General features: G+C 36.5%; 1 protein-coding gene across 3 annotated transcripts in view; it reads left to right on the top strand.

Moving 5' to 3' along the window:
- Positions 1-26643, top strand: part of dok4 (docking protein 4) — a 59567-nt gene that overhangs the window by 14309 nt on the left and 18615 nt on the right. For 2 of the 3 annotated variants that reach the window (XM_067400843.1, XM_067400841.1), the window contains exon 2: positions 17891-18179. In XM_067400843.1, the coding sequence (XP_067256944.1) occupies positions 18114-18179 (66 nt within the window). In that variant the 5' untranslated portion in view covers positions 17891-18113. Of the gene's footprint in view, positions 1-1136; positions 1273-2053; positions 2206-17890; positions 18180-26643 lie in introns of those variants that run through there. The other variant, XM_067400842.1, reaches the window with a different exon arrangement.

Here is a 26643-nt window from a genome sequence, read left to right as displayed (position 1 = left end):
TATTACAGGAAACAGGCGGTTCAGATCTCCATATACTGTATAATCAACTCTTCCTACATTTCTGATGCCTCAAAACAGTCTAGAGCTGCAAGATTAATTGAAATATTGCACTTCTGATTTAAACACCCAAGTGATCTTATTCCTAAATGACAACATTGTCATGTTCATGTCTTTCTTTTTTCAGTCGAAAAGAAATGAAGGTTTTTGATGAAAACATTCCAGGATTTTTCTCCATATAGTGGACTTCAATGGCCTCCAAACGGTTGAAGGTCAAAATTACAGTTTCATTGTAGCTTCAAAGCGTTCTACGTGATCCCAGATGAGAAATAAGGGTCTTATCTAGAGAAACCATTAATCATTTTCTAAAAAAAAAAATAAAAATGTTATACATTTTAATCATAAATGCTCATCTTAAACTAGCTCTCTTTTTCTTCTTCTCTATTTGAATTCCAGCAGTGTAGACACTGCTAAGTGTATTACTGCCCTCCACAGGTCAAAGTTTGAACTAAATTGTCATATAAAATATGCTAGTGCAAGTATATAACAATTAGTTCAAACTTTGACCTGAGGAGGGCAGTAATACACTTATCAGTGTCTACACTGCTGGAATTCTAATAGAGAAGAAGAAGAAGAGAGCTAGTTCAAGATGAGCATTTATGGTTAAAACTATATAATTATATAATTTTAAATTTTATTTTAGAAAATGAGCGATTGTTTCTCTAGATAAGACCCTTATTTCTTGTCTGGGATCGCGTAGAACGCTTTGAAACTGCAATGAAATGGTAATTTTGTCCTTCAATCGTTTGGAGGCCATTGAAGTCCACTATATGGAGAAAAATCCTGGAATGTTTTCATCAAAAACCTTCATTTCTTTTCAACTGAAGAGAGAAGGACATGGACATCTTGGATGACATGGGGGTGAGTAAATTATCAGGAAATTTTAATTTGAAAGTGAACTAAGCCTTTAATGCTTTGTGTAATGCTTGACTTATAAAGTTAAGTGCACATCGGGAACACAAAAGCATATTTAAAAAGCTTAATTATAAATGCACATTTATTTGTGTATATCATATTAACAGCAATAATAAGATATTTTTTCTGTTGTTGCTGCCAAGCATTCTCGTGGTAACATTCCATGTGAATGAGGAAATTACGTGGTTTTTCCATTGTTCCCTTCAGCCAAGTGCATTCCAAACGGCTTCATTATGACACACAAGTGGAAGTGGAAGTGCTCCCTCCAAAGTCCACTCTTCAAGGGCTCTGCCCTTCAGAGTGAGTAGGGCATAGGGATGCTCACTTCCTATTGGCATTTGCCCGAAGTCTTTGAGTCATTGAATCATTCATTTAAAACAATTTAAAAAAAATGTTTTAATGAATCAAATATTTTTTTAAAATACTGCATTTATCATTTTGTCAGAATCTCTAGTAAATTAAAAGTTATTTTATTTAGTTGTCTATTCAGAATCTATTCATGCGAATTCAGAATCCAGAATCGTGCAGCTCTAAAACACTCGCACACAAACTCGTATACACCTTAATGTTTGTTTTTACAGTGGCACCAGGATAAATTTTGCTGTGGGTTGGTAGCAATTTATACAACAAAACAGAAAAATTGATGTTTGGAGCAGAAAATATTAGATGGCCAAACAAACTCATAATGTTTCTTTCTTACACAACACAGTGACTGCTTTTACACTTTCCCATCCCTCACTATTTATCTCTAATGTGTGTACACTGGAGTGCTGTTAAGGAGGGTGGGAAGACTGGGATCGGCTTGCATGTTATTGAAATGTCTCTCTGCTCTGCAGAATTAAAAATGTTTTTGATGATGTATTTTATGGTTCCCAGGCATAAAAAAGCCATATAAAGTTTAAAAAACAATAAATGTATCTCAGATGAGAGCAAACTATGTCTTTTCCTCTCCTTTTTTGCCTGAGGGAATTTTATGAATTATAAATGTTTTTATTTGTTGTTGTTTTGAAGCAGTGTTAGGGAGATTTGAAAGTGTGTACATGCTGGGGTGTTTCTGTCCCATTTATTGGATGCTGTCTAGGACAAGAGAGACACTTGAAGTCAGATGGGCTTTGGACTCATAGAGTGGCTCTGCACAGTGTCGGAAACCAGACAGCCACTCAAGATAGACGCTGCAGTGTGAGCCTTTTCATTCGCACTCAATAAGTGGAATTCAACTCAATAAGACTGGAGGTTCATGTCTCTTTTTTTCCTTCTTGTCTCTCATGAACTTGAGAAAATTATCAGCTTAAATTAGGGCTACCAGTCGATAATATAAAATATTATAAAGTGAAATATATATTTTTGACTAATCAAATTAGATTATACTTCATAAAGCATTAGCATATAATGAATCAAATTAGTATGGATAATCGTAATTAATCAAATTATCTTTAAAAAAAACAGCATCCCTGTGTCTCAAACAGTAAAAGCATGGCGCTAACAACAGAAAGGTCATGAGTTGGATTCAGGGAATGCATGAACTGATAAAAATCTATACTTTCAATACAATGTAAGTTGCTTTGGATAAATACTTCTGCCAAACGCATAAAAGTAATCACAGTTAATAAAAATGTTCAATACATTATTGTGGAATCATTGAATAGTCATTATAGGAACTGGCCTTACAGTGCATATATTTTGTTTTATTTCTATATCTCTGTAGCCAATCAATGGCCCACAGTCTACAGCAATCCATTGAATTTGTCATTCTGAGTGAGGCAGACTTGGCACCCATTGTTTTTTAAGTTAAATGTAATTCAGTATTGAAAAATGTATCTCGAGACCCCTGCATTCTGTTCCATTTTGTTGCCGACCGTCCAGTTGAATGGAAAAAATGTGTCCTTGGTGAACAGCTCATTCAGAGCTGATTAAACGAATACATGGATGTGAATCTGCAAGCCTAAATTGCTCCAATATAGGAAAATTCCTTATAACAGAACTTGTGCATGAGCTACAAGGCATAATTAATTACATAATTAAATAATTTTTTATTGCGTCATTGTTTTAGTTTTAGAAGTAATCTCATGAATTAAATGGACAGACCTAATTTAAATGAGACGAGACAATACTGTAACGGAGAGGCTGAGACTGATCCTCCAAATTTCACACTACAAGTCATGCGAAAGTTTGGCAGTGTGCATCCCTGGAAACCTTCCCAAAGCTGAAAATTCATTTCAAAATACCTAACCTGTCAAATAATGTTTTCAAATTTCCATACTCCTAAGCAAGAGAATCCATTTTTTAAAATAATTCTTACCTTTCATCAAATTCTGATTATTATCTTGTCAGAAACAAGTGCATGATCAAGCATAAGTGTCTCCATGTAATAAATCTTCCTCGCTTTTACAATGAGTGTGTATTTGCATACTTGCGTGTTTTGTTTGCTTTATCTCTGTCAAACTGGTAAAAGGACTGGAGACAAAGTGTCGCGTCAGGCTGTAGGAGGGCTGCTGAAACCAGTTGTCTGTGTTTATAGCTGCTCTGTTATCTGTGTTAGATAGAGGTTTGCAGACATCATGTCTCATCTGTTTGTGCTGTTCTGGGGGTCTGTGTGTATCTTTGTGTTTGTTTGAGCTTGTTGTTAGGACTATGTAGAGTAAAGCCTGGAATTTTTTCCACAAGAGGTCAAAATCAGGGCGTATAGACTAGAGTGAGGCGTCTTCATTCTGTCCCTCAAGCTGTCTATTTCTTTTTTTCCCCTTTTATTCATCTTTTTTTTTTTACTTTTCTATATTCATCAGCATTCAATCCATTTCTTGATTATTGTTTGGCCTTTTCCTGTCTCTTCTGAAGAAGAGTGGCACTATTCAATGTGATTTCAGAAAGGCTGTTTCTTCCATCTCATTTCACTGAATAGTGGTACATTGATGGTTCTCTGAGAGCTGTAATATGTCTGTGGTTTTTGATTCATTGCTGAAAGGTGGTTACTAAAAGCTAAAAATAGCATTTTAGCAAATGGTTGAAGAATGGTTTTTTTTTTTTTTTTTTTTTTTTTTTCAGTGGTACAAAACAATATTTTGAGAGTATAATGCCAATATTAAAAAAAGCCAATGTGCATGCAAAAATCTCACTCGGTTATTACAATTAATGTCAAAAGGAATGTTTGGAAATATAAACATATTTCCTAATGACATAGTAAAGCAAAAAAGATAAAACATAAAAATGATGCAAAATCTAGCATGTCTAAGACATTTTCACAGTACTGTATATGTTAAAAAAGCAAATAAGATGTTTGCAAAATTGTGGAATTTAAATAAAAAAAAAGCAGGACTGCATGATATATCGTGATTTATCGCAAATTTTATCGCACACCATTTGGCGATTATTTTTATGCGCATCTTGTCAGAGCTGTACGGCTCTGTGATCAGAAGTAAATTCTTCTCCATCTGAAAACCAGAGGGTGCTTTCACGCAGAAACTCCAAATATGCCCTGTCGCAGAAGAAGATAACGCGTCATATCGCTGTAGCTGAATAAAAAGAAGATTGAAACGCTTTGATGGATTAAACATGACTAATAAACATTCTGTGTAAGGGTGTACTCACACTAAGCGCTCTGAACCGTGCCAGAGCGCATTTGACCCCCAAAGACTGGTTCGTTTGACAAGTGTGATCGCTCCGTTTCTTGCCCGGGCACGGTTCGTTTAGCCGGCCCTGGCCCGCTTGCACTCGGGCTCAGTATAAGTCAACCGTGCCTAGTGTGAGTACACCCTAAGAAGCCACATCATCTCACAGAAGGATGCTCAACTGTCGTTATGAAGTGAGTTTGGAGTAAAAACATGTTATTGAATGTTGTCTTTTGTTGGACAAGATAAAATAAATCCAACAAAATACTCATGTCTGGAAAGATATTTGATGCGTGTTGCTTTTTCAAATGTACATTATAAACGACTCAAACTCGCAGTGCTTTCAGATGGATTAGCATTTGGAGCCATACTTCATTGACAAGCTGTGCATAAAAAAATAATCACAGTTCACGTTCAAGCGCAATTTCAATGGGGTTTTTTGGTATATTTTCATGTAATAAAGCAGGACCCTACTAAAAAGTCTCAAAAATTATTTAAAAATGGTTCCAGCCTGTGATGATGATAATTTTCATGTTATGGCCAATATTAAAAAATAGATGTGAACCACTAAAACAATATTTTTTCAGTCAAACCAATGTATCCAATGTAAACCAATCGCAACTTTTGAATACTATAATAAGTGAGAATTAAGAAAAGCACTTTAAATCTGTGTTGTAATCTAGCATTAACCCTTTGAGTTTGTGTTAGAGGAAAGCAAAATTATTCTAACATCCTCAAATAATTAATATAATATTAATATCAGCTGAAAAATGTCCAATATGAACATACCAAAAAAAAACAAATACCACTAGAAAATGTTGTGCATTTCTATAACCTCTTTTTTTTTTTAATCAGACACTATTTATTCTATGAGTTTTCATTCAATGGTGATAATCTTAAAGGCCTAGTCGATATATTGGTGTGGAACATGGGAAACCAAGAGACCACCCACCGTCATGTAAATGAATGGTCTTGTCAGCTTTAAACAGCGTAATTCACTTATGTATGTGGCAGTGTGTATTAACACTTGTGTGTAGGTGGTGTGTTTAGTTTTGTTGGTCCTGAAATTCTTGATGATTTTGTGCTTTATTTTGGCATTCCTAGAGGATGAGTTGAATTGTTGATCTAGCTAAAAGCAGCAGATTTTGAGGTGTAATAAAAGCAAGAGGTAGAATAAAAGGAGCAGAATAATAGATTTATCTTCACTTTTAGACACTCTTAGATCTTTATTGGCCAAGTATGATCATAAACTCTGCTTTACAGGAGTTTGAAGCACCTTAATGTGTTAGAGAAAATAGATTGTAAGAATAAACATCTAAATGGAAAAAAGAAATGTATGTACAGATTCAGTATAGTGTATTCAGTATAGTATATTTGCAAAGGAAATTCTTGCTAGCACATGACTGGTGCCACATACACTTTGTATATATGTTGTATCCATGAATGATAAACATGCCAGATCTTTCTCTCTCTCTCTCTCTCTCTCTCTCTCTCTCGCAGCCTCCCACTGATAATTATCTGTGTCCGTCCCATTGCTAATAGACAACCTAGTGGATATAGGGTCAGATCGCCTGTAGTGCAGCTTGTAGAGTATTAATTAAAGCTGCCCTTTGACATTATCTGAACCCAGCGATGCTGCTTGAGCCTCGGGCATTGATTCAACCTGCAGATGATTGGTTATAAGCATTACTGAACTTCCATTGCTCAGCCGAGAAATCTCATCCTAGTGAATGAATAAAAATGCAGTAAGAATCACTTTTCATTTAAATCCCCCCCCCCCCAACTGAATAAGTGATTTTGCATGTCATTGTGGCAGAGCCTGAAAGGACACTGTTGGCCCATAATTGGATGTAATATGTGGGTTGTATGGAGGGCTTTATTTGAGATACTACAGCTGGATTAAGAGGATAAATAGGACAGAATGATGGTAAGACAGTGGTGGAAGGAGACTGAGACATGTCCTTGCACCCTCCTTAGGTAGATTCAACAACAAAAGGTTTTTAATTCAGTGTGAAATTGGGTTCGAGTGCAGATGTATGTATGCAGTGGATTTTTGATGTACTTCATTAGAATGTGCACATTTTGTATCATGGTGGGGACTTTCCATTGACTTCTGTTGTTTTTATACTTAAATGGATCAAGAAATCATTAGCTTTTCATTTACATTTTGATTAAGAGGTTTAGTATATTTATTAAGCCATTTTCCTCATTGGAGCTGTTGGCCGGTCTCCACAATGTAGGTGATTTCAGGTTTTACTATCCTTTGGGGACGTTTGGCAGACAAAAGCTGACCCACACACACGCAGACAGTCAGGAGAGGTCTGTGTGGAGGCGGTTTGCACAGTTGCAGCACCACAGGAGAGGAAATTCAATCGGCCAATCATGAAGCCAGCTGAGCCCCTACTGTGTCCTGCCGTCCCCTAGCCCCATCCCTCCCACTCCCTCTTTCTTTCTCCTCATTTTCCTTTACCTGGTGGTAGGGGTCATGTCACAGGCACTGAGTAACTCTGACTGTGCTGACAATGTGGACGAAAAAGAGCCGAACCAACAAAAAAAAAAAGTCTATTCAAGAGAAATCCATCGTCCTTGAACGATAAATGAATGACAAGCTCCACTAAAGAGAGAGAACTCTTTCTTGAATTCTTGAATTTCTTTCCACTCTTTATCTTTCTCTGCCATTTTTGCTCTATAACTATTTTTTGCTCTTGTTAAATTTAGTTTGTTAAAATGTATTTTCAACCGCTCTCACTCCTGCTGTTTCTTAGCATATAACATGAATGGAATCAGTTCTATATTCTGTGAGTATATGTGGCTTATTAGAAGAGACAGCAGAAGCAATATTAACTTTAGTGAAATTTCGATTATTTCAACTCTCTCCTTCTTCAGTTCTTTTCTTTCTTCATCTTTCATTTGCATAGTGGTTGCACTGGTAGCAGCATCCCAATTCCGAGGCTAGATCCTTTGAAGGTTGGACTGTGCGTTGTTAAATGGGACAATCTAGACTATGGAGAACTGTTCTTGCCTCCTAGCAACTATGACAGCTTCCATAGTATTTTTTTTTTCTCCATACTATTGAAGTCAATGTGGTCCATCAACTGTTTGGTTACCGACATTCTTCAAAATATCTTCTTTTTTGTTCAGCACAAAAACTGATATTACAAATTTGGTTGATTCCAATACAGGCAATAATCATTTTCACACAATGGCTGATTAAAGATAAATGGACAGTAGTACAAGTCTGTACTATTTTGTTTAAATAATTTAGAAATAAAACCCTAAAAACTAAAATCAATCATTATAAATATTATAAGAGATTTTATCAATTACAACTTCATAATGTACAGTATGAAAAAGATATTTATTTTGAGATTTGCTAAAGCGGTGTTGTTAAATTTATTAATGTTTTGAAAGATTAAAATAGGGGAAATGAGTGAACACAATTATTTATCACCTTTATGTGCTTGGCTTGAGCTCACCAATCTATGTTGTTTGATTTTCAAGAGTGTTTTCGATTAATTCCTGATCAATTCTTTTGATTGGCAATAGACCGTGAAGGTCAATGTCCTTTGCTTTGCTGTGTTAGTGCTGGTTTAGTCATTAAGTCCTGCCTGACCCTTTTGTTCCAGTTTGAATTGATTTCACCATTTTTTTTTTTTAATTCAAGCTCATAATGGTTTTGATGCTAGCAAACAATGTAGACTCAATTCTTAATTTTATTTTGGCAATTTGCATCACTAAATAATTTATATGATGTTGTTATTTCCAGACCCACAAAAAGGCAAAATGAGCTGCCTCTATTATACTGTTAAATATTTGATGACGGAAATAAAACAAAAAAGCAAAAAATGAAAGTGTCACTCGCACAGTTTCTCATTCCTCTTTCTCTAATTATTCTTTCTACCATTTAAATTTTTAATTAAGCTAATAAAGTATGTGATGTTGTGCTGTTTGAGAATGATAAAAGTATAATAAAATTCTTTTTCGACGTACAATAGTCGACTGCATGAAGTATGGCAGTATCATTCTGATAGAATATCGTATTGTGGACTTTATATAATGTGACACTGTACGGTTGAGTCTGTTGTTATAAGCCTATATCAAGACTTCAAACACAACCAATTATAGAGATCTTATTGCTTACATGCACTTGCAGGGAGTGATTAAACTGAACTAGGGGGCTTTTCATGCCAGATTTTTACCATTTTAATACGGTATGTAGGTTGCATCCATTTGCTTTCTCCAGCCGCTCTCTTTTCTCTATTCGTGTATTGCGTTGCGTGTCAGCTGCTGGTTACCCTAGGTGTTCTGCACAGCTGTCACCCCCTCAGGAAGCAGAAAAGGAACAGCGTGTCCTATCGGGCTTTCCAACAACCTTCTCACTGTGTTAATGCTTTTCAGATAATGTGCCTCTTCACTGGAACCTTCTGAGAATGGGATGTCTTCCTATGGGGAAGGGATATTATGAGATAGCACGATAGAATAGGAGGATGGAAGGTTAAAGAATAACTAGCTTTGTTTTAGACCACTGGCGTGTGGTGGCCCGTCTCTGGGTTTGGAGGTTTTTTTCCTGTACAAATCCATGTTGCAGATTAATTTGATATTTTTTTTCACAGTTAACCGTGACTTTTCATCCGTACTTTGCTATTGCCCCCTGTCACATTCATGCCACGCTTTAGGACCTCTGTGAAACCGCAATGATCTCAAGGGAGGTAAAAGAGACACTGCCTTCCAATGAAACTTTATCTGCTTATGTGGACACTGGACAGTGTTATTTGATAAATATGACACACACATATTTGAGCTATTTTATTTGATATGTTTTGTTTTATTTTAGTACTGACAATTATTGTTGTTGTTATATATTTATTATTTTTGAGGCAGACACTGTCTCCTTGGATGAAACACCCCTGCTTTAAAGTCATTTGTGCCAAATGACTACTTCTGGTTTCGGTGAGCTTTTTTTCTAGTATGGCCCTTTATCACATAATAAAGTGTGGAATTCCTTGTATAGGCACTTCTCCCTGATAAGCGTGCGCACACACATTACCCAGAGCAAGAGCAAGAGCGTTTCGTTCGGGATACGGAAGCCGAGAGATTTTTCAACAATGGCTGTGTTCCAATTCAGGGGCTGCACCCTTTGAAGGCATTTAAGAAGAATAACCGTTAGATTGCAACGTAAGAAAAAAAATTACAGTATTTTACTGTTACTTTTCTTAAATATGACATCCTGGATGAAGTATTCAGCCTTCAAATGCAATCTCCGGAGGACGCAGCCTCTGAAATGAGACGCAGCTCCTGTCACTGAAGGAGTGTGTTTTTGGTTGTGAGAGAAAGATTACCTTTTTCAGCTTCCCAAAGAACCCAGTGTTAAGGGAACAGAGGATGAAGTTTGTTTTTTGAGGGCAGCAGTTGAGCACATATGTTTGTTTGTTCCCGGGATTTTGGTGATAGATACTTTGTAAACAAGTCCCAGTTTGGCGCTGGATTTGCATATCGCGGGTGGTGAGTAAAGCTGCATCAGATGTCTGTGTGTTGTTGGCAGTCGGCGCGCAAGTGCATATAATGTAAACGACACAAACATTTTTGTTCCCTTTTTTATTTATAATGATGTCACAGCTAGCATGCGATCTCTATGCGCTCGCTCGTGACTCTTTAGCTCTGCCCACGGCATTGATGGCAGACACGCTTTCAGGATCTCTGCTTTTTCCGGAAAGACTTGGTTTAGCGTATCTATCTTTTATAAATGACAAAACTAAAGACTTTTCGGAGATATGAAGGATGCATTGTTACTCTATATATACTCACTGTGTGTGATACCCGGAGGAGGTATCACACACAGTGAGTACATATAGAGTAACAATGCCCTTTAAGGTACAGTTGCACTAATGAAAAATTTGGCGACAAAAAGGTCAGTAGTTTAGTGAAGTCACTTTTTAACCCAAGCAGATTTCTGTTGTTAAACGTGGCAAATCCACAACCCCACTGTGAAATCTATGTGAGGAAATCTTTCTCCCTCACAAGAAAACCAGACCATGTTTTTTCTTACTGAAATGACTAGATTTCGCCAGTGAAAATGTGTTGATCAATGAGAAAAATGGATCATTGCTTGGATGGCCTTGTTCTCTGAATGTGTGTGTGAGTGTGAGCTGTTTTGGTCTTAAATTTAGTCTCTAAATAAGTGACCCCTGAAATACACACAATTGCAACCAATGACCTTTTTTTTCTTTCTTTTTTTTTTCGTCTCTGTCTCTTTCACTCAAGCACACTTTGTATTTCACTGTCCACTGTTTTGGCCTCCTCGTCTGTATGAGTCACTGCAACACTCTTTCAATTTTCAATTCACTTACTGTTCTGATGGACTCCAACTGTGAGGGTTCATCTAAACTGACAATCAACGCACCTCCTCTGCCCCTCCTGTGTTCACTTTCTTTTCTTTTTTAATACTACTACTCTTCCTGGGTGAGTTTTGTCAACTCTGACCACAACCTTGAAATTAAGCACCCATCACACACAATGAAATGTCTTTCTCTAGTCAAAAGTGTATGTGTTAAAGGGATAATTCACCCAAAAATGAAAATTTGATGTTTATCTGCTTACCCCCAGCACATCCAAGATGTAGGTGACTTTGTTTCTTCAGTAGAACACAAATGATGATTTTTAACTCCAACCGTTGCCGTCTGTCAGTCAAATAATGCTAGTGGATGGGAACTTCTAATATAAGAGTAAATAAAACTTGTTTAGACAAGTCCAAATTAAACCCTGCGGCTCGTGACGACACATTGATGTCCTAAGACACGAAACGATCGGTTTGTGTGATAAACCGAACATTATTTATATCATTTTTTAACTCTAATACACCACTATGTCCAACCGCGTGCAGCACTCGTTAGTAATGTATGATCGTGCTCTGACAGAGGCAGTGACGTCTTGCTCTCATTGAAGTATATGCCCGAGACATCACTGCCGTTGTCAGAGCGCGATCAGACCAAACGAATCGAGTGATGAATGCAGTTGGACATAGAGTATTAGAGTATTGTTGTATTAGAGGTAAAATATATAAATACTGTTCGGTTTCTCACACAAACCGATCGCTTCGTGTCTTAGGACATCAATGTGTCGTCACGAGCCATAGGGTTTAATTTGGTCTTGTCTATGCAAGTTTTATTTACTCTTATAGTAGAAGTTCCCATCCACTAGCATTATTTGACTGACAGACGGCAACGTTTGGAGTTAAAAATCATCATTTGTGATCTACTGAAGAAACAAAGTCACCAACACCTTGGATGCCCTGGGGGTAAGCAGATAAACATCAAATTTTCATTTTTGGGTGAACTATCCCTTTAGGGCAGTTGTTTCCTAAACTGGGGTACACACACATACCCCTGGGGTACGTGAGGTGACGGGGTGTCTGAACAAAATGCTGAGTTTTGTTGTTCATTCAATTCTAACATTAACATTATTTCTAATAAGCAAAATGCCGTAAAAGGTCAAATATATGACATCCAATCAAATTACCTCATCTTTTGCGGTCAAAACTGACTACATCCTCACAAGCAGCGTGCATATGAGAGGTTACGTACAGAGTATGCTGCTTTAGCAAATAGCGCTCCATTCTCAACAATGGCCCTGTCCCAAATGTCACCCTAAACACTTGCAGTCTTCTTACAAGTCCACACTTTCATGATGTAACGCCGCTTTGACTCTTGGGAAGAAGTCTGCTGTGGAGCTCACTTCAGTGCAGGCGAAAGGGCTCGCTCGCAAGCACGCTTCTGAAACCTAAAATGACAAATGGGACACCCTATGGTCTCATCAACCTAACAGACATGTTCAAGCGGCAGCCATTGTAAGTCCACAAGACCAAAAGTGCATATGAAGTGTGCCATTTGGGACAAGGCCAAAGTGGGGATTTAGCACTTACTAGCATAAAGAACAAATATAGACACACAGAGATCAATTTAAGACTCAAAGTCTCTCCGATACAAAAAAATACCCCGTGTGAGTTCTTGTTTAATGTTTGTAGCAAGAATGCAAATGTGGTTTTATAAGTTCAATAAACAAAGGGGTAATATTAAGTGATATACATTTTGAACAGTATTTTTAGTATTGCTTGCTCTATAATGATCACAGGCAATAATAACATATTTGATGATAAATATTACACTACATCAATGGTGATTTTTCTTGTCGGAATATGCAAAAAATGGAAACCAAGTAATGGACAAAATTTTCTGTTGTTTTTCATGGCTGGTTGACAAAAGTCAGATATACATGGAAGAGATTACTTTTATTTCTTGATGCTTTGTCCTAACCAGCCATGAAGCGATAGAGTTATGCAAGTAGCTTAGTGCTTAGAAGTGAATGAGCAGCTCTCAGCTTGTGTTAATAGTCATATGTAGTCTTGAAAAGCTTCATCCCTTGCTAATATAATTATAATTTAATTTCTCTTTAATATCTCTCATTATAGTTTGTCACTACCAAGATCACTGTTTATAATCAAGATTAAATATAAATGAAAACTGATAGCGTGTTATCCATTTTTAACTGTATTTTGTTTTTCCAAGAAATGTGAGAGAGACTTATTTATTATAACCTGACTATTTATGCAATGGCAATTTAACAGGGTTTCTAACAGGATGGAAAGTAAAAAAAAATAAAATCACACAAAATAATTTATTTTCATCCTTAAAACTTTTTTTTTTTATAGTAAGACATAAATGAAAATGTATTGAATAGAAGAAGTTGCCCACACATTAATGAGTGGTTGACAATTTTCTGTGACGCTTTAATGTACTTATTATTTTTGTAACAATAAGGAGATTGTATAATTGTCACCCTCATCATTGAAGGCACATAGTGGATCTGCTGTGTAGGAAGTTATTGTTCTCATGGTAACATTGAAACAGCACAATTTATCATCACTTCTTCAAAAATAAGATTTGTTTGTGAAACAAAGCTCCATATTTCTAAATTGGACTTAAATCCATAACAATGTGGTGTAACTGGCCAATTCTCAGAGATTACGAAGACTTTGCGACAAGGCAGGCTATCATTACCCAGGCTTTCAACACAGACTTGTCTGTCTGCTGCATGCTCTCTGCTCCCTGTCAATACCTGCACTTAACGGTGAAAACAGATGTTCTTCTTCCATTCCTCCTCCCACGTTGAGTGTCACCTGCGTCTTAACAAGCTGTTTGTCGCTAGTGCTGCAGGGGGCTGGGTGGGAAATTCTGGTGTCTGTGTTCATTAGCTGCCACTGAGTGTTGCTCACACCTGGATTCCTTAGTCACCACTGTTTCTCTGTGACAAACAAGAGAAGAGAAATGAAGCTTCAGCTCAGGCAATGACAGGGCTTCTCAGCTAATTTCTGTCTTGACAATCTCATTGAATTGTTGAATTATTTTTCTAATAATTCAACAGACCGTTGTCAATTATTCCTTATATTATGAAAATATATTTATTAATTTATTTTTCTATGTGTGTGTGTACACTACCATTTAAAGGTTTGGTGTCAAAAATACAGTAAAAACCATTTAAATTTAATATAACTTTTCGAAAGCTGAATTTTCAGCAGCATTACTCCAGTCTTCAGTGTCACATGATCCGTCAGAAATCATTTTAATATGCTGATTTGCTGATCAAGAAACATTTTTTATGTTGTGTTGCGTAATATTTTATAGAAACATGATAATTTTAAGGTCTTTTTGATAAATAAAGAACAACATTTGTTTTAAAAATGGTTATCTTTTTTAACATTATAAAAAAAAATGTACTGTTCCTTTTTCACAATTTAATGTCTTTGCTAAATAAAAGGGTTAATTTCTTTAAAAAAAAAAAAAAAGTTCTAACCCAAACTTTTGAAAGTATGTATTTAATATTTAACTTCATATTTAAAAGAAAGTAATTTGCAATTGCTTGATTTCGAATATCCTGTTGTTTGTCATGTTTATTTCCTTGGCCAATATCGTTGTTTGTTTGCTGTGGTAGACTAAAAACCTTTGCATGTCTATTCACTGCACATGACCTAATACTTAATTCGGCATATTGCTTATACGCTTTGGTTGAACATACCCATTTGTCATACAGCAGAAGGCTCTTAGCAGCTCTTATGTTAAATTGTTACTTTATAGCTTTAATTTGTGCTTGATTTGTATCCGTTTCCTCCTGCTGCACAGTGGTAATCATGATACACTAAATGGAAACGTATACAGTACAAGTCACTTGCTAATAATGACTGCCATCAAAATTAATTTGAATGTAAATTCAAATTTAAGCATATAGTGACTTACAGTGCATCCGGAAAGTATTCACAGCACTTCACTTTTTCCACATTTTGTTATGTTACAGCCTTATTCCAAAAGGGATTAAATTCATTATTTTCCTCAAAATTCTACAAACAATTTCTCGTAAAGACAATGTGAAAGAAGTTTGTTTAAAATCTTTGCAAATTTATTCAAAATCACATGTACATTCACAGCCTTTGCCATGACATTCAAAATTGAGCTTAGGTGCATCCTGTTTCCGCTGATCATCCTTGAGATGTTTCTACAACTTTACTGGACTTTATTGGAGTTCACCTGTGGTAAATTCAGTTGATTGGACATGATTTGGAAAGGCACACACCTGTCTATATAAGGTCCCACAGTTAACATGTTGCATGTCAGAGCACAAACCAAGCAATAAAGTCCAAGGAATTGTCTGTAGATCTCCGAGACAGATCTGGGGAAGGGTACAGAAAAAAGTTCTGCAGCATTGAAGGTCCCAATGAGCACAGTGGCCTCCATCATCCATAAATGGAAGAAGTTTGAAACCACCAGGACTCTTCCTACAGCGGGCCGCCCGGACAAACTGAGCGATCGGGGAGAAGGGCCTTAGTCAGGGAGGTGATCAAGAACCCAATGGTCACTCTGACAGAGCTCCAGTGTTTCTCTATTGAGAGAGGAGAACCTTCCAGAAGAACAACCATCTCTGCAGCACTCCACCAATCAGGCCTGTATGGTAGAGGGGCCAGATGGAAGCCACTCCTCAGTAAAAGGCACATGACAGCCCACCTGGAGGACTCTCAGACCATGAGAAACAAAATTCTCTGGACTGATGAAACAAGGATTGAATTCTTTGGCCTGAATAGCAAGCGTCATGTCTAGAGGAAACCAGGCACTGCTTATTACCTGGCCAATGCCATCCCTACGGTGAAGCATGGTGGTGGCAGCACCAGGTTGTGTTGATATTTTTTAGCGACAGGAACTTGGAGACTAGTCAGGATCGAGGGATAGATGAATGCAGCAATGTACAGAGACATCCTTGTTGAAAACCTGCTCCAGAGCACTCTGGACCTCATACTGGGGCGAAGGTTCATCTTCCAACAAGACAACGACTTTAAGCACACAGCCAAGATAACAAATGAGTGGCTATGGGACAACTCTGTGAATGTCTTTGAGTGGCCCAGCCAGAGTCCTGACTTGAACCCGATTGAACCTCTCTGGAGAGATCTGATAATGGCTGTGCACTGACACTCGCCATTCAACCCGATGGAGCTTGAGAGGTTCTGCAAAGAAGAATGTGAGAAACTGCCCAAAAATAGGTTTGCCAAGCTTGTAGCATCATACTCAAAAAGACTTGAGGCTGTAATTGGTGCCAAAAGTGCTCCAACAAAGTATTGAGCATAGGCTGTGAACACTTATGTTAATGTAATTTATTTTATTCTTATAAATTTGCAAAGATTTCAAACAAACTTTTTTCATGTTGTCATTATGGGGTATTGTTTGTAGAATGAGGAAAATAATGAATGTAATCCCTTTTGGAATAAGGCTGTAACATAAAATGTGGAAAAAGTGAAGCGCTGTGAATACTTTCCAGATGCACTGTATCATATGTATTCTGAGGCATTAAAGGTGAGTGATGCTTATTGACCGCTGTAAATCCAGTAAAGATTTACATTAAAACAACAGTATAATGAAGGAATACCTCTGTTCTTAAACCCTTCTATCCAAAGGATTTGGCTATTAATACAAAGAGGCTCACCTGACACTTAAGTCTTGATTTTTCAAACTGTTGTGATTTTGTTTTGAGCCTTCATTATGCTGTTCCATTAAGGTCCTCTCAAAACCTTTTTTTTTTTTTTTTTTCATCATTCATATCCTCCTTCAACTGTTCTCCCTTTTATCTTTATTTCTCCATTCACTCTTCTGACAAGGGCTTTTGAAGCTGGTTCATGAGAGCACATAATAATGGCATTATGATTCACTGATCTTCTACTGGAGCAAATGGCCCCTCCTTCCCTGAGCGAGCCACTTTTTAAAACCAACAGCGCCGACGACGATTAGCCTGGCTCTGTCCTGGCTAATGAGCTCCTTGTTAAAGTTTAATGTCTGTGTTCCAGTGCAGTCAAGAATTTTAAGCGCCGGCTCCGGCTCTCTTCTGGGGAAGTGTGCCACGTTGGGCTGTTGTTCCAGAGCATGCTGATGATGCTGTTAGTTTTGCACTTACAAACATGTCCCAGTTCTCTGGCCTGAGGGCCTGAGCTCAAAGGATTATTATAAATGCTTAGAAACTTTTCATCTCAAATTGTGTGTTTAGCACACTATTCCTCTATTACTTATTATAAGTGAGTGATTCTTCAATGTTTTTGTTATAAATTGAGGGTTTGTAAAGCCTTGCAAGATTGGATATGTGGGTAAGATGTCTCAGTCTGATATTCTAAAGGGACAGTTCACCCCAAAATGAAAATCCTGTCATTATTATATTATTTCAAACCTGTATGACTTTGTTTCTTCTGGCAAACACAAAGATGATATTTTGAAGAATCTTTCAGCTGTTTGCTTGTGCAGTGAAAGTCAGTGGGATCTAAACAACATGGCATTCCACTTATTTTTATTTAATGCAAACAAAACATTGAGAATTTTTTCATGTTTGGCTGAAGTATCCCGTTAATGGTTGTCTAAGCAGTTTCAAGTCTGCTACTCAGATATGTTTAATCTTTGTCATCCTCCTCAAAATGAAGCTTGAGCTATTTAGTGCGGAAATAATGTTTGCAGTCAGAGTGCATTTTAATTTAGGCCATTATGGCATTTGAAGCATGTTTTGGGTGGAAACATGTCCTATACAACTTTAATGTTTATTTAACATTCTCAAGTTCAGCAGTGAAATTTTCCAGTAAAATTTTTTTTAGTAAAAAAGTATAAATGGAAAGGTGGCCAGATTTTACCCACATGAAGGTGTCTGGCAGGTGAATAATCTATGATAAAGTTGCATGTCTGCACAAACATTCACCATTCTCGTAAATTAATAAAATATGTGCTCTTTTTCTCATCTCTTAGTGATCATGCTGGAGTGAGGAGACACAGAAGATCTACACGATCTTTTAAAGTTCCGCAAGTTGCAGAGCAGACGAGATCAAGGAAGACAAGAGAAGAAGTGAAGGAAGGAAGGAAGGAAGGAAGGAAGGAAGGAAGGAAGGAAGGAAGGAGTTGGTTGGACTGGCTGAAGGGGGAAAAAGAAGGGCTGGATGCTTTATTCTAGAAGTTCCCAGGTTCCTCAGAGATGGCCTCCAACTTCAATGACATTGTCAAGCAGGGCTATGTCCGCATGCGGAGCAGGAAACTGGGGGTGAGTAGTAATTAAAAGCTTTTAGTGCACTTGATGGAGGGTTGATCTAATGCTGGTTCACTTGTATGATCATTGATACTTCAGTTTCAACTTCATCGTCTTGAATTTGATTTTTTTTTTTCTTTTTTTTTTTTCAATTTGTCTTTTGTTCTATTCATTATTTTGACTTATTTCAGAGTTTTCTGGTTTTAGTTTTTATAGTAATTTTAGCTTTTAAAAAAATGGTGTAGGATTTACTTTGAAATTTCTAGTAAATTTGAATGATTACATCGAAACGACAAGTAATGCGTTGAATTAATAGTGCAGTGTGTAGATTTTAGTGGCATCTAGTGATGAGGTAGCAAACTGCAACCAACCGCTCACCCCTCCATTTCGAAACACATAGAGAAGCTACAGTGGCCGTCTGGCCGACACAAGACAGATGCCGTCATCTGAGACACAGAGAGTAGCCAGTCAAGCAATGAGGTTTCTTCTTACTTCTAACAAAGAATGGTGTCTGCTTCTGATAAACTAGACTACTACTACTACTTCTTATTTGTGTATATATTCAACGTAGTGACAATGCAAGCTGCCTCTAAAAACACGAATGATTTAGAACAGCAACAATATAGTGACTAAACACGCTCTGTAGAGCAGTTTGTCCATTTAGGGCTACCGTAGAAACATGTTGGTGCAAAATGGCGACTTAACATGTAAGGTGTATGAGATAGAAATGGTTCATTCTAAGGTAATAAACGGTTCATTAAGGTATACACCACTGAAAACATGTTATGTATGTGTGTAGTTATGTATATTATATTGCATTTCTGTCAATAGATCCTCCCAAATTTTATACACTGCACCTTTAAACATGATATTTTGAAGTTGAATGACTGATGTAATATTTTGTTGTAAAATGTACTCCAATAATCTATGTTTTATTCACAATAATCTTTTTTTTTTTTTTACAGTTTGGCATTCAAATTTTTGTGGTATACAATTTCTCATCACAGTCTCTATTGCTATCTTGTAGCATTAAGTGAATTAGATTATTATTAGCTTATCATCGTATTATTATACCATGTATAAAAAAAAAAAAAGTATTTTAGGTTGGGTATTTTCTTTTTTAATTTCAATTTTTACAAATAGTTTTTTTTTTTTTTTTTTTTTTTTATAAATTTCCATTAATGACAATGATGCTGGAGCCAAACATCATATGTCAGTTTGTGTGTTGGTCAGCATTTGCTTTTAATGGTGTGTGATAGGCAAGGTAATGACAGCCTTGCTGTATGTGGTATCAAAATGTCCAAGGATTGTTTATCATTTCATCCAGATCAGACTAGACATCTTGCACAAAATATTGGCTCGTTGTTTTTCTAGATAATTGTATGTTTTTGAAGAGATTGAGCAAATTGTTCCCTTGGAAGAGGCTTGTGAACCAATAATGATGCAGGACGTGGGGGGACTACATTCATACTACTAACTTAAACACATCTCTGGCCTGTAGACCTCATTACAGCTTTACAATCTTCCGCTGACAGGCGCTTCAGCCTCACAGGCTCTGAGAGCATGTCCCAGTTAGTTGCACTTATATATGTCTTTTTGTCTCTGGAAAAATCTCATTCTTCATTTTCTTTTTGTCATTATACTTGTCATTTTTCATTAGTATTTCATTGTGTTTGTCTTTGCTTTATTTGCATTATAATCACTTTCCATTATAAGTTTTCCTGCTCTGCATATGCTTTTATGATTACAAGCATATGCTTTTTAAACTATTTTACTGCTGAAATCAGTCTGGATCTGCTGGCTGCATTGATGTTTCAAAATGTCTAAGAAGTTCCAGCATTACAGTGTCTAGTGACTTTGTGAGTGCCTCTCGAGCTCGTGCACCGGTCGATGCCTGAATTATATAGTCAGCAGGATTGTGGTTACCGTGGCAGCAGTGAGGTTGTGACACATGGTCCCCCTGGGGAACAGAGTGCTAAATAATCTAAAAGGAGTTTATATTTTCTCCCATTTCCTTCTCTCTTTTTTTTGTTATCTTTTATTTATCCTCTCCCTTTATTCTCTCTCTTATTTCACTCTTCTTGTTTCTTTTTCACAGAAACGTCTTGTGTCTGTATGTGTGCTTGTCTTTGTCTCTCCTTTTTTTCATTCCTGTGCTGTGCAAACTCAAAACAGGCACCATTCCTCCATCATTGTTTAACAAATGGCTTCCCTAATTGTAAGTCAATTTCCTTCGTCTATTTAATATTATGCTAGTGCACGTAATGCAAGCACAATATTGTAAATCCCCGCTTATGCACAACTAATACTATTTACATCCATGCTGCTGCCTCTGCTCTGATTTGGCAGCAGCAGTGAGTGCGTGGCGGCATTTGCATTTGTCTGAACTGTGACAAAGCCCTCCCTCCCTCTCTCTCTCTCTCTCTCTCTCTCTCTCTCTCTCTCACTCACTTTTTTTCTAGCCTCTACAGATTGGAGGAAAGATTGTGTTCTAACCATTTTCATTGGCAAAAAGCTCCCATGTTGTAGCATTTTCATTATATTGTCCATCTGAGAGTTGTATTGAATGTGGGTGGTAAATAATTTGTAATGCTTTGACCACCCAGGTTTATTTAGTCATTGCCGTGTTTGTTAAAGAAGAGGATTATTTAGCGGGTTCTTATTCATATTTGACTTTGGTTGTAACTTTCTGTAAGACCTGGAACTTAATAATAACTGATGCCATAATTCACATGCACACCCATGCATTGTAAGTCATACAGTATTATATAAAAAAAAGGTAATTTGCATTCTTGGTAGTATGGTATGGTGGAATTTAATTACCACAACTGATGATATTAAAGTTAATGAAAACACCACCTGAGGACTGTTGTATCGAATTAAAAAATAATCTGTGAAGACAATTGAAAGTTGTGTATATTTATACACTCTAAAAAATGCTGGGTTAAAAACAACCCAAGTTGGGTTGAAAATGGACAAACCCAGCAATTGGGTTGTTTTAACCCAGTGGTTGGGTTAAATGTTTGCCTAACGTGCTGGGTAGTTTTATTTAACTCAACTGTTGTATAAAAGTTACTGTGTTGCTTGCTTAGAATTAACCCAAAATATGCTGGAAATTAACATTTATTAATATGTTTAATAAATGAGCATTTATTAATAAGATAATGAATAATAAACAATAAACATTTATTAAATTGCTTATTAATAAATGTACACCTTTTGATTATTATTGTTGCCTCTAGTAATTATGTGTCTGATTTTTAATTTCTCACCTATTTTGGATTCATTTTAAGCCAGCCATATAGTCATTTTTAATCAGTAGTTGGGTTAAATAAAACTACCCAGCAGGTTGGGAAAACATTTAACCCAACCACTGGGTTAAAACAACCCAATTGCTGGGTTTGTCCAATTTCAGCTTTTAACCAAACATTTTTTACAGTGTAGTTTTAAACAAGTTTCCAGATATTAAGCAGCACAACCGTTTTTAACATTAAGAAACGTTTCTTGCGCACCAAAACAGCATATTAGAATGATCATTTTATTAGAAGGATCATTTGACATTGAAGACTGGAGAAATGATGCTGAAAATTCAACAAAAGTTAGTTCACACAAAAATGAAAATTCTGTCATTAATTTCTCACCCTTATGTCGTTCCAAACCCATAATACTTTTGTTCATCTTTAGAACACAAATTAAGATATTTTTAATAAAATCTGAGAGCTTTCTTTCCCTCCATTGACAGCCTTCACAACTAAGAGTTTCAATAACCAGAAAGGCAGTAAAGACATCATAGAAGTAATCCATGTGAATCCAGTGGTTTATCCTCAAATTTATGATTGTTTTATTTGCACAAAAAAACATAATTTACCAATTTATTTACAAAATATGAATCTCCAACACACCTTCACGAGAGCACCACGTTGCATGTTTTTTGCGCAAACAAAGCAGTTGTCACTTCATAAAATTGAGGTTAAACCACTGGAGTCACATGGAATACTTTAATGATGTCTGTACTGCCTTTCTGGGGCTTGAAAGTGCTAGTTACATAGGCTGTAAATGGAGGGGAAGAAAGCTCTCAGATTTAATCAAAAAGATCTTCATTTGTGTTCCGAAGATGAACAAAAGTATGGAATGATATGAGAGTAATTAATGATGGAATATTCATTTTTGGGTGAATTATCCCTTTAACTCCATTTTAAAGACTCTTTATGCAAAAAAGGTTCTATATAAGAAGAAATGTCTAATATAACTTGCATAACAATTTGATGTTTATTGGGTTATTTAAAGTTTTTCTAGTGATAAAGTTTGTTTATGAACTGTTTAACTCATAACATTTAATTCAAATTAAAAATTAGTTAAAATGATCCCATGATGCCGCACGATAACTATAAAGATAACTATAATGATATCTATAACGTTAACTATATTAGCATCCACACCAGTGGATTATATCATTCCGTTTATTTTAAGCGTGCGCTGCATTTATGTTGTTTGAGGCTTTAAATGCTCAAGCTCTTTAAAGCAGGATTGATTCTGCTTGCCTTCCAACGTTTTTATCGTTCAGCAGCTGAAGGGGGAAAAAAAACATTTTGAAAGTGATTCCAATTATATTTTTTCTCTATGCCATTATTGTTATAGTTGTGATATGGACTCTGATATTCTCTTACATTTAGAATTAATTTTTAAAGGGTTAGTTGACCCAGAAATGAAAATTCTGTCATTAATGACTCCCCCTCATGTTGTTCCACACTAGGGCTGGGCGATATGACCAAAATCTTATATTTGATATGAGTAATTTTATATCACAATAACAATATATATATCACAATATAGTTATTTTTGCTTTAAATAAGATTTTTATAATATCAACATTTTCCATCTTGTTGAAATTTCATAATTCAAGTTTACTGAAGACAAATAAGAAAATTAATAAATAATTAATAAAGAAAAAAAGAGCAAAGAAAACAAACTACAATAGAACAAAGACAGATGAAATAGACCTACATGAAAAAACTTCAAGTACTAGAAAATGTATAAAGTAATCAAAGGTATAAAAACAACAATGCATAGTCTTTACTGTGTAAATTAAATATGCATTTATTCGTATTAAAGTTACAAAAGCAAGCAGTGAGAGATTTTCTTTAGCATTAATGATGACAGCAGGTAAATTAGGATGCTGTCCCTTTAAGACTGACTGCACGGATCCATTATACTTGAGCCTTGTCTTTCTCAACTGTACCTTCACTTAAGACATAAATGGCTCTGTTTACTTGCAAATACGTGGTCACTTTGGCACAGAGGTATGTGTATTAAACCATTCAAGCCCAATTAGGTGTCAAAAAGCACTCAGTTCAGTTCTCACATGCTCTATGAGCAGCGGCTTCATGTCGCGCATCTCTCAGAGAGATTATTTGTCTTTCGCTGTTAATCGCACTTCAACGGTTTAAAACCACTTGTTTTTAAACCGCAATGGTTAACTCATGCAAATGATAAAGCTTTCATGACCGCGCAGCATAGCAACCTCACGTGAGCGTAACCTAGACAGAGAAAATTGTCCAATATCTCTACCATTTGACAAATTTTTACCGGCTAATCGTGTCTACCAGTTTATCCCCCACTCATACTTATTGTGCTTAATAACACTTTAACATCGAGCACGTCTCGCCTTCTGAGAGAGGTAGGTTTCATGCGCGCACTTTGGCAGCGTGCGAGCGCTGCACCAAGTTCCTTTTCAGGATAGCTATATTTAGCACTCTTTTAACATCAAGCACGTCCCGCTCTTTATATTCTCATTCATGCATTTCATCACTCTGAAGTGTCATTTGTGCAATATATTTACATACTATACGATAAATACGATATAGCACAATCTCTAACGATAGACATTTTACGACATCGTCATATCGCACAGCCCTATCCCACACCCGTAAGACCTTAATTCATCTTCGGAACACAAATTGAGATATTTTTGATGAAATCCGAGAGCTTTCTGACCTCCAACAGACTGCAACATTATTACCACTTTCAAGGCCCATAAAGGTAGTAAAGACATTGTTAAAATAGTCCATGTGACTACAGTGGTTCATCCTTAATGTTAATGTAATAAAAATAATATATATATATTTTTTTTTACTGAATTAAGTACTTAATAATTGAGTTTTTCAAGAGTGCTGTTTGATATCTATACCTTGAATGCAGTTTATACCTAGTCGCTTTACATGTTGCCATTAAGCAGCTGGGCGAGCCTCGTAAGCCTTTCATCTCGCATTTCCAGATCGCTGTCTCTATATCCCTTCCCCCGCCCTTCCTCTTTACGTTCTTCTTCACCTCCCTCGCCAAGCTCCCAGTGCACCTCTAGGGATGCTAATTAGCCAGTCTATATGCCTCTCTATGCCTCCCTCCCATTCTCACTGTCTGTCTCTGTGGTCCACTCAGGGACCAAGAACCCCAATCAGACTAATCAGAGTGCTGTTTAGCATTCTGCTCGGGTATCGACAGCCCAGTACCGCCGGCTTCGCTGCCATGCTGGAATTACCCTAATTGCTCCTCAGCTACTGCCAGCCCTTTTGAGTGCATATGCAGTCGTAAACGGCCCAACACCAGGCATCACAACTGTGAAACAACCCCCAACGTTAGATGGGGGAGGGTGTTGGTTGATGCAGTTGATAAAGGCCAAAAATCAAATGGACATACATTGCAATAGCACACTTTTGAGGGACAATGCAAAGATCTGAAGCTACTGTGACTTAAACAGACAGGACTTGAATTTTAGAATAGTTTCAGAAAATCCCCAACAGGTTTCAGTGGGCACAGTCGGTAGGCTGCCATTTTAAATTTAGTCTTGCCTGAGAGGAAGCGGTTTAATTTTAGCTTTAAGCATAGCAACTGTTGTTCCAATAGTGTCATTATTCCTTTGACCATCATAGGATGCCAAGCTGAGTTCTGTTAGATCTCAGAGGAAGAGCAGATGAGAGATGAACAGCTGACAAAAATGCAGAAATGGATTCATACCAAGGGCAAACAGACTCATTATAGGCTTATTATCCTATGAAATGTTGGCACATTCTGCCTCTGTTTTATCTCTGCTGCTTCCTTCCAATAACTAAAGCCTTTCACTGCTTTAGTTTAAACTCTGTATTCTCTCTGTGCCTCCATAAGCTCTGATTGTTTCCTTCTTTTTCTCCTGCCTCTTCTCTTATATTGACCTGCTGTAAGCACTTGAGATAAGTGTTGTATATTTCACCATTCATTATTCCCCCATGTTTTTAACACGTTTGCTTTCTCTGCCATGATAATTTATTCTCCATGTAGAGGTTTGAGGGTTACAGCAATACAATATGAAGATAACTGCACATTTTAATACAGAGTACCAATACAGTGTGAGAAGATTGACCCTGAAACAAAATTAGCATGGTTACCATGGTTTCTTCCAAAAAAAAAAAAAAAATAAGGAATAAGCTCAATTATGCTGTAAGCCATAATTGAGCAAAATAACATTCAAAATCACACTGTTGTTGCATCTTGCCGATATTCAGTACTGTGGTATGATTGCGAGTGTGATCATTGCTTTCATACAGCAGCTAAAAGCAATAAATTAATATCAATTATCTGATAGTTTGGCCATTTTGTTAATATTTACTCTGCCAATAAAAATGAATCCAAATGAAACCAAAGCAGGATCGGAAGTGGAATTGCATGCAGAATACACTACAAGTGGAGTCATACAAATTGCTGTTATTTACACTACCGTTATTAATTTTTTTGAAAGAAGTCAGTTTTGCTCACCATATATTTGTTTGTTTGTTTGTTTTCTTGATATGTTGTAAAATGTAATTTATTCCTGTGATGGCAAAGATTATTTTTTAACATCATTACCCCAGTCTTCAGTGTCACATGATCCTTCAGAAATCATTCTAATATGCTGATTTACTGCTCAAGAAACATTTATTATTATCATTGTTGAAAACCGTTGTACTGCTTAATACTTTTTTTTTTTCTTTACTCAGAAGTGAGAGGAAAGACATGTATGATGTTGAAAAAGATTTCGATCTAATAAAAATATTAGTTACCCTAGAACGTTCTTTCACAAGATGTAATATAAGTCTAAGGTGTCCCCTGAATGTGTCTGTGAAGTTTCAGCTCAAAATACCCCATAGATTTTTTTTTTATTATTTTTTTTAAACTGCCTATTTTGAGGCATCATTAAATATGCACCGATTCAGACTGCGGCCCCTTTAAATCTAGTGCTCCCTCAACTATAAAACAGTGCATAAACAAAGTTTACACAGCTAATATAACCCTCAAATGGATCTTTACAAGATGTTTGTCATGCATACTGCATGCATGCTTCGGATCATGTGAGTACAGTATTTATTTGAATGTTTACATTTGATTCTGAATGAGTTTGATAGTGCTCCGTGGCTAAAGCTAACATTACACACTGTTGGACAGATTTATAAAGAATGAAGTTGTGTTTATG

Source organism: Chanodichthys erythropterus, chromosome 11, assembly GCF_024489055.1.
Source record: "Chanodichthys erythropterus isolate Z2021 chromosome 11, ASM2448905v1, whole genome shotgun sequence".
NCBI classification, from domain to species: domain Eukaryota; kingdom Metazoa; phylum Chordata; class Actinopteri; order Cypriniformes; family Xenocyprididae; genus Chanodichthys; species Chanodichthys erythropterus.
This window is presented reverse-complemented; position numbering and strand designations above follow the sequence as displayed.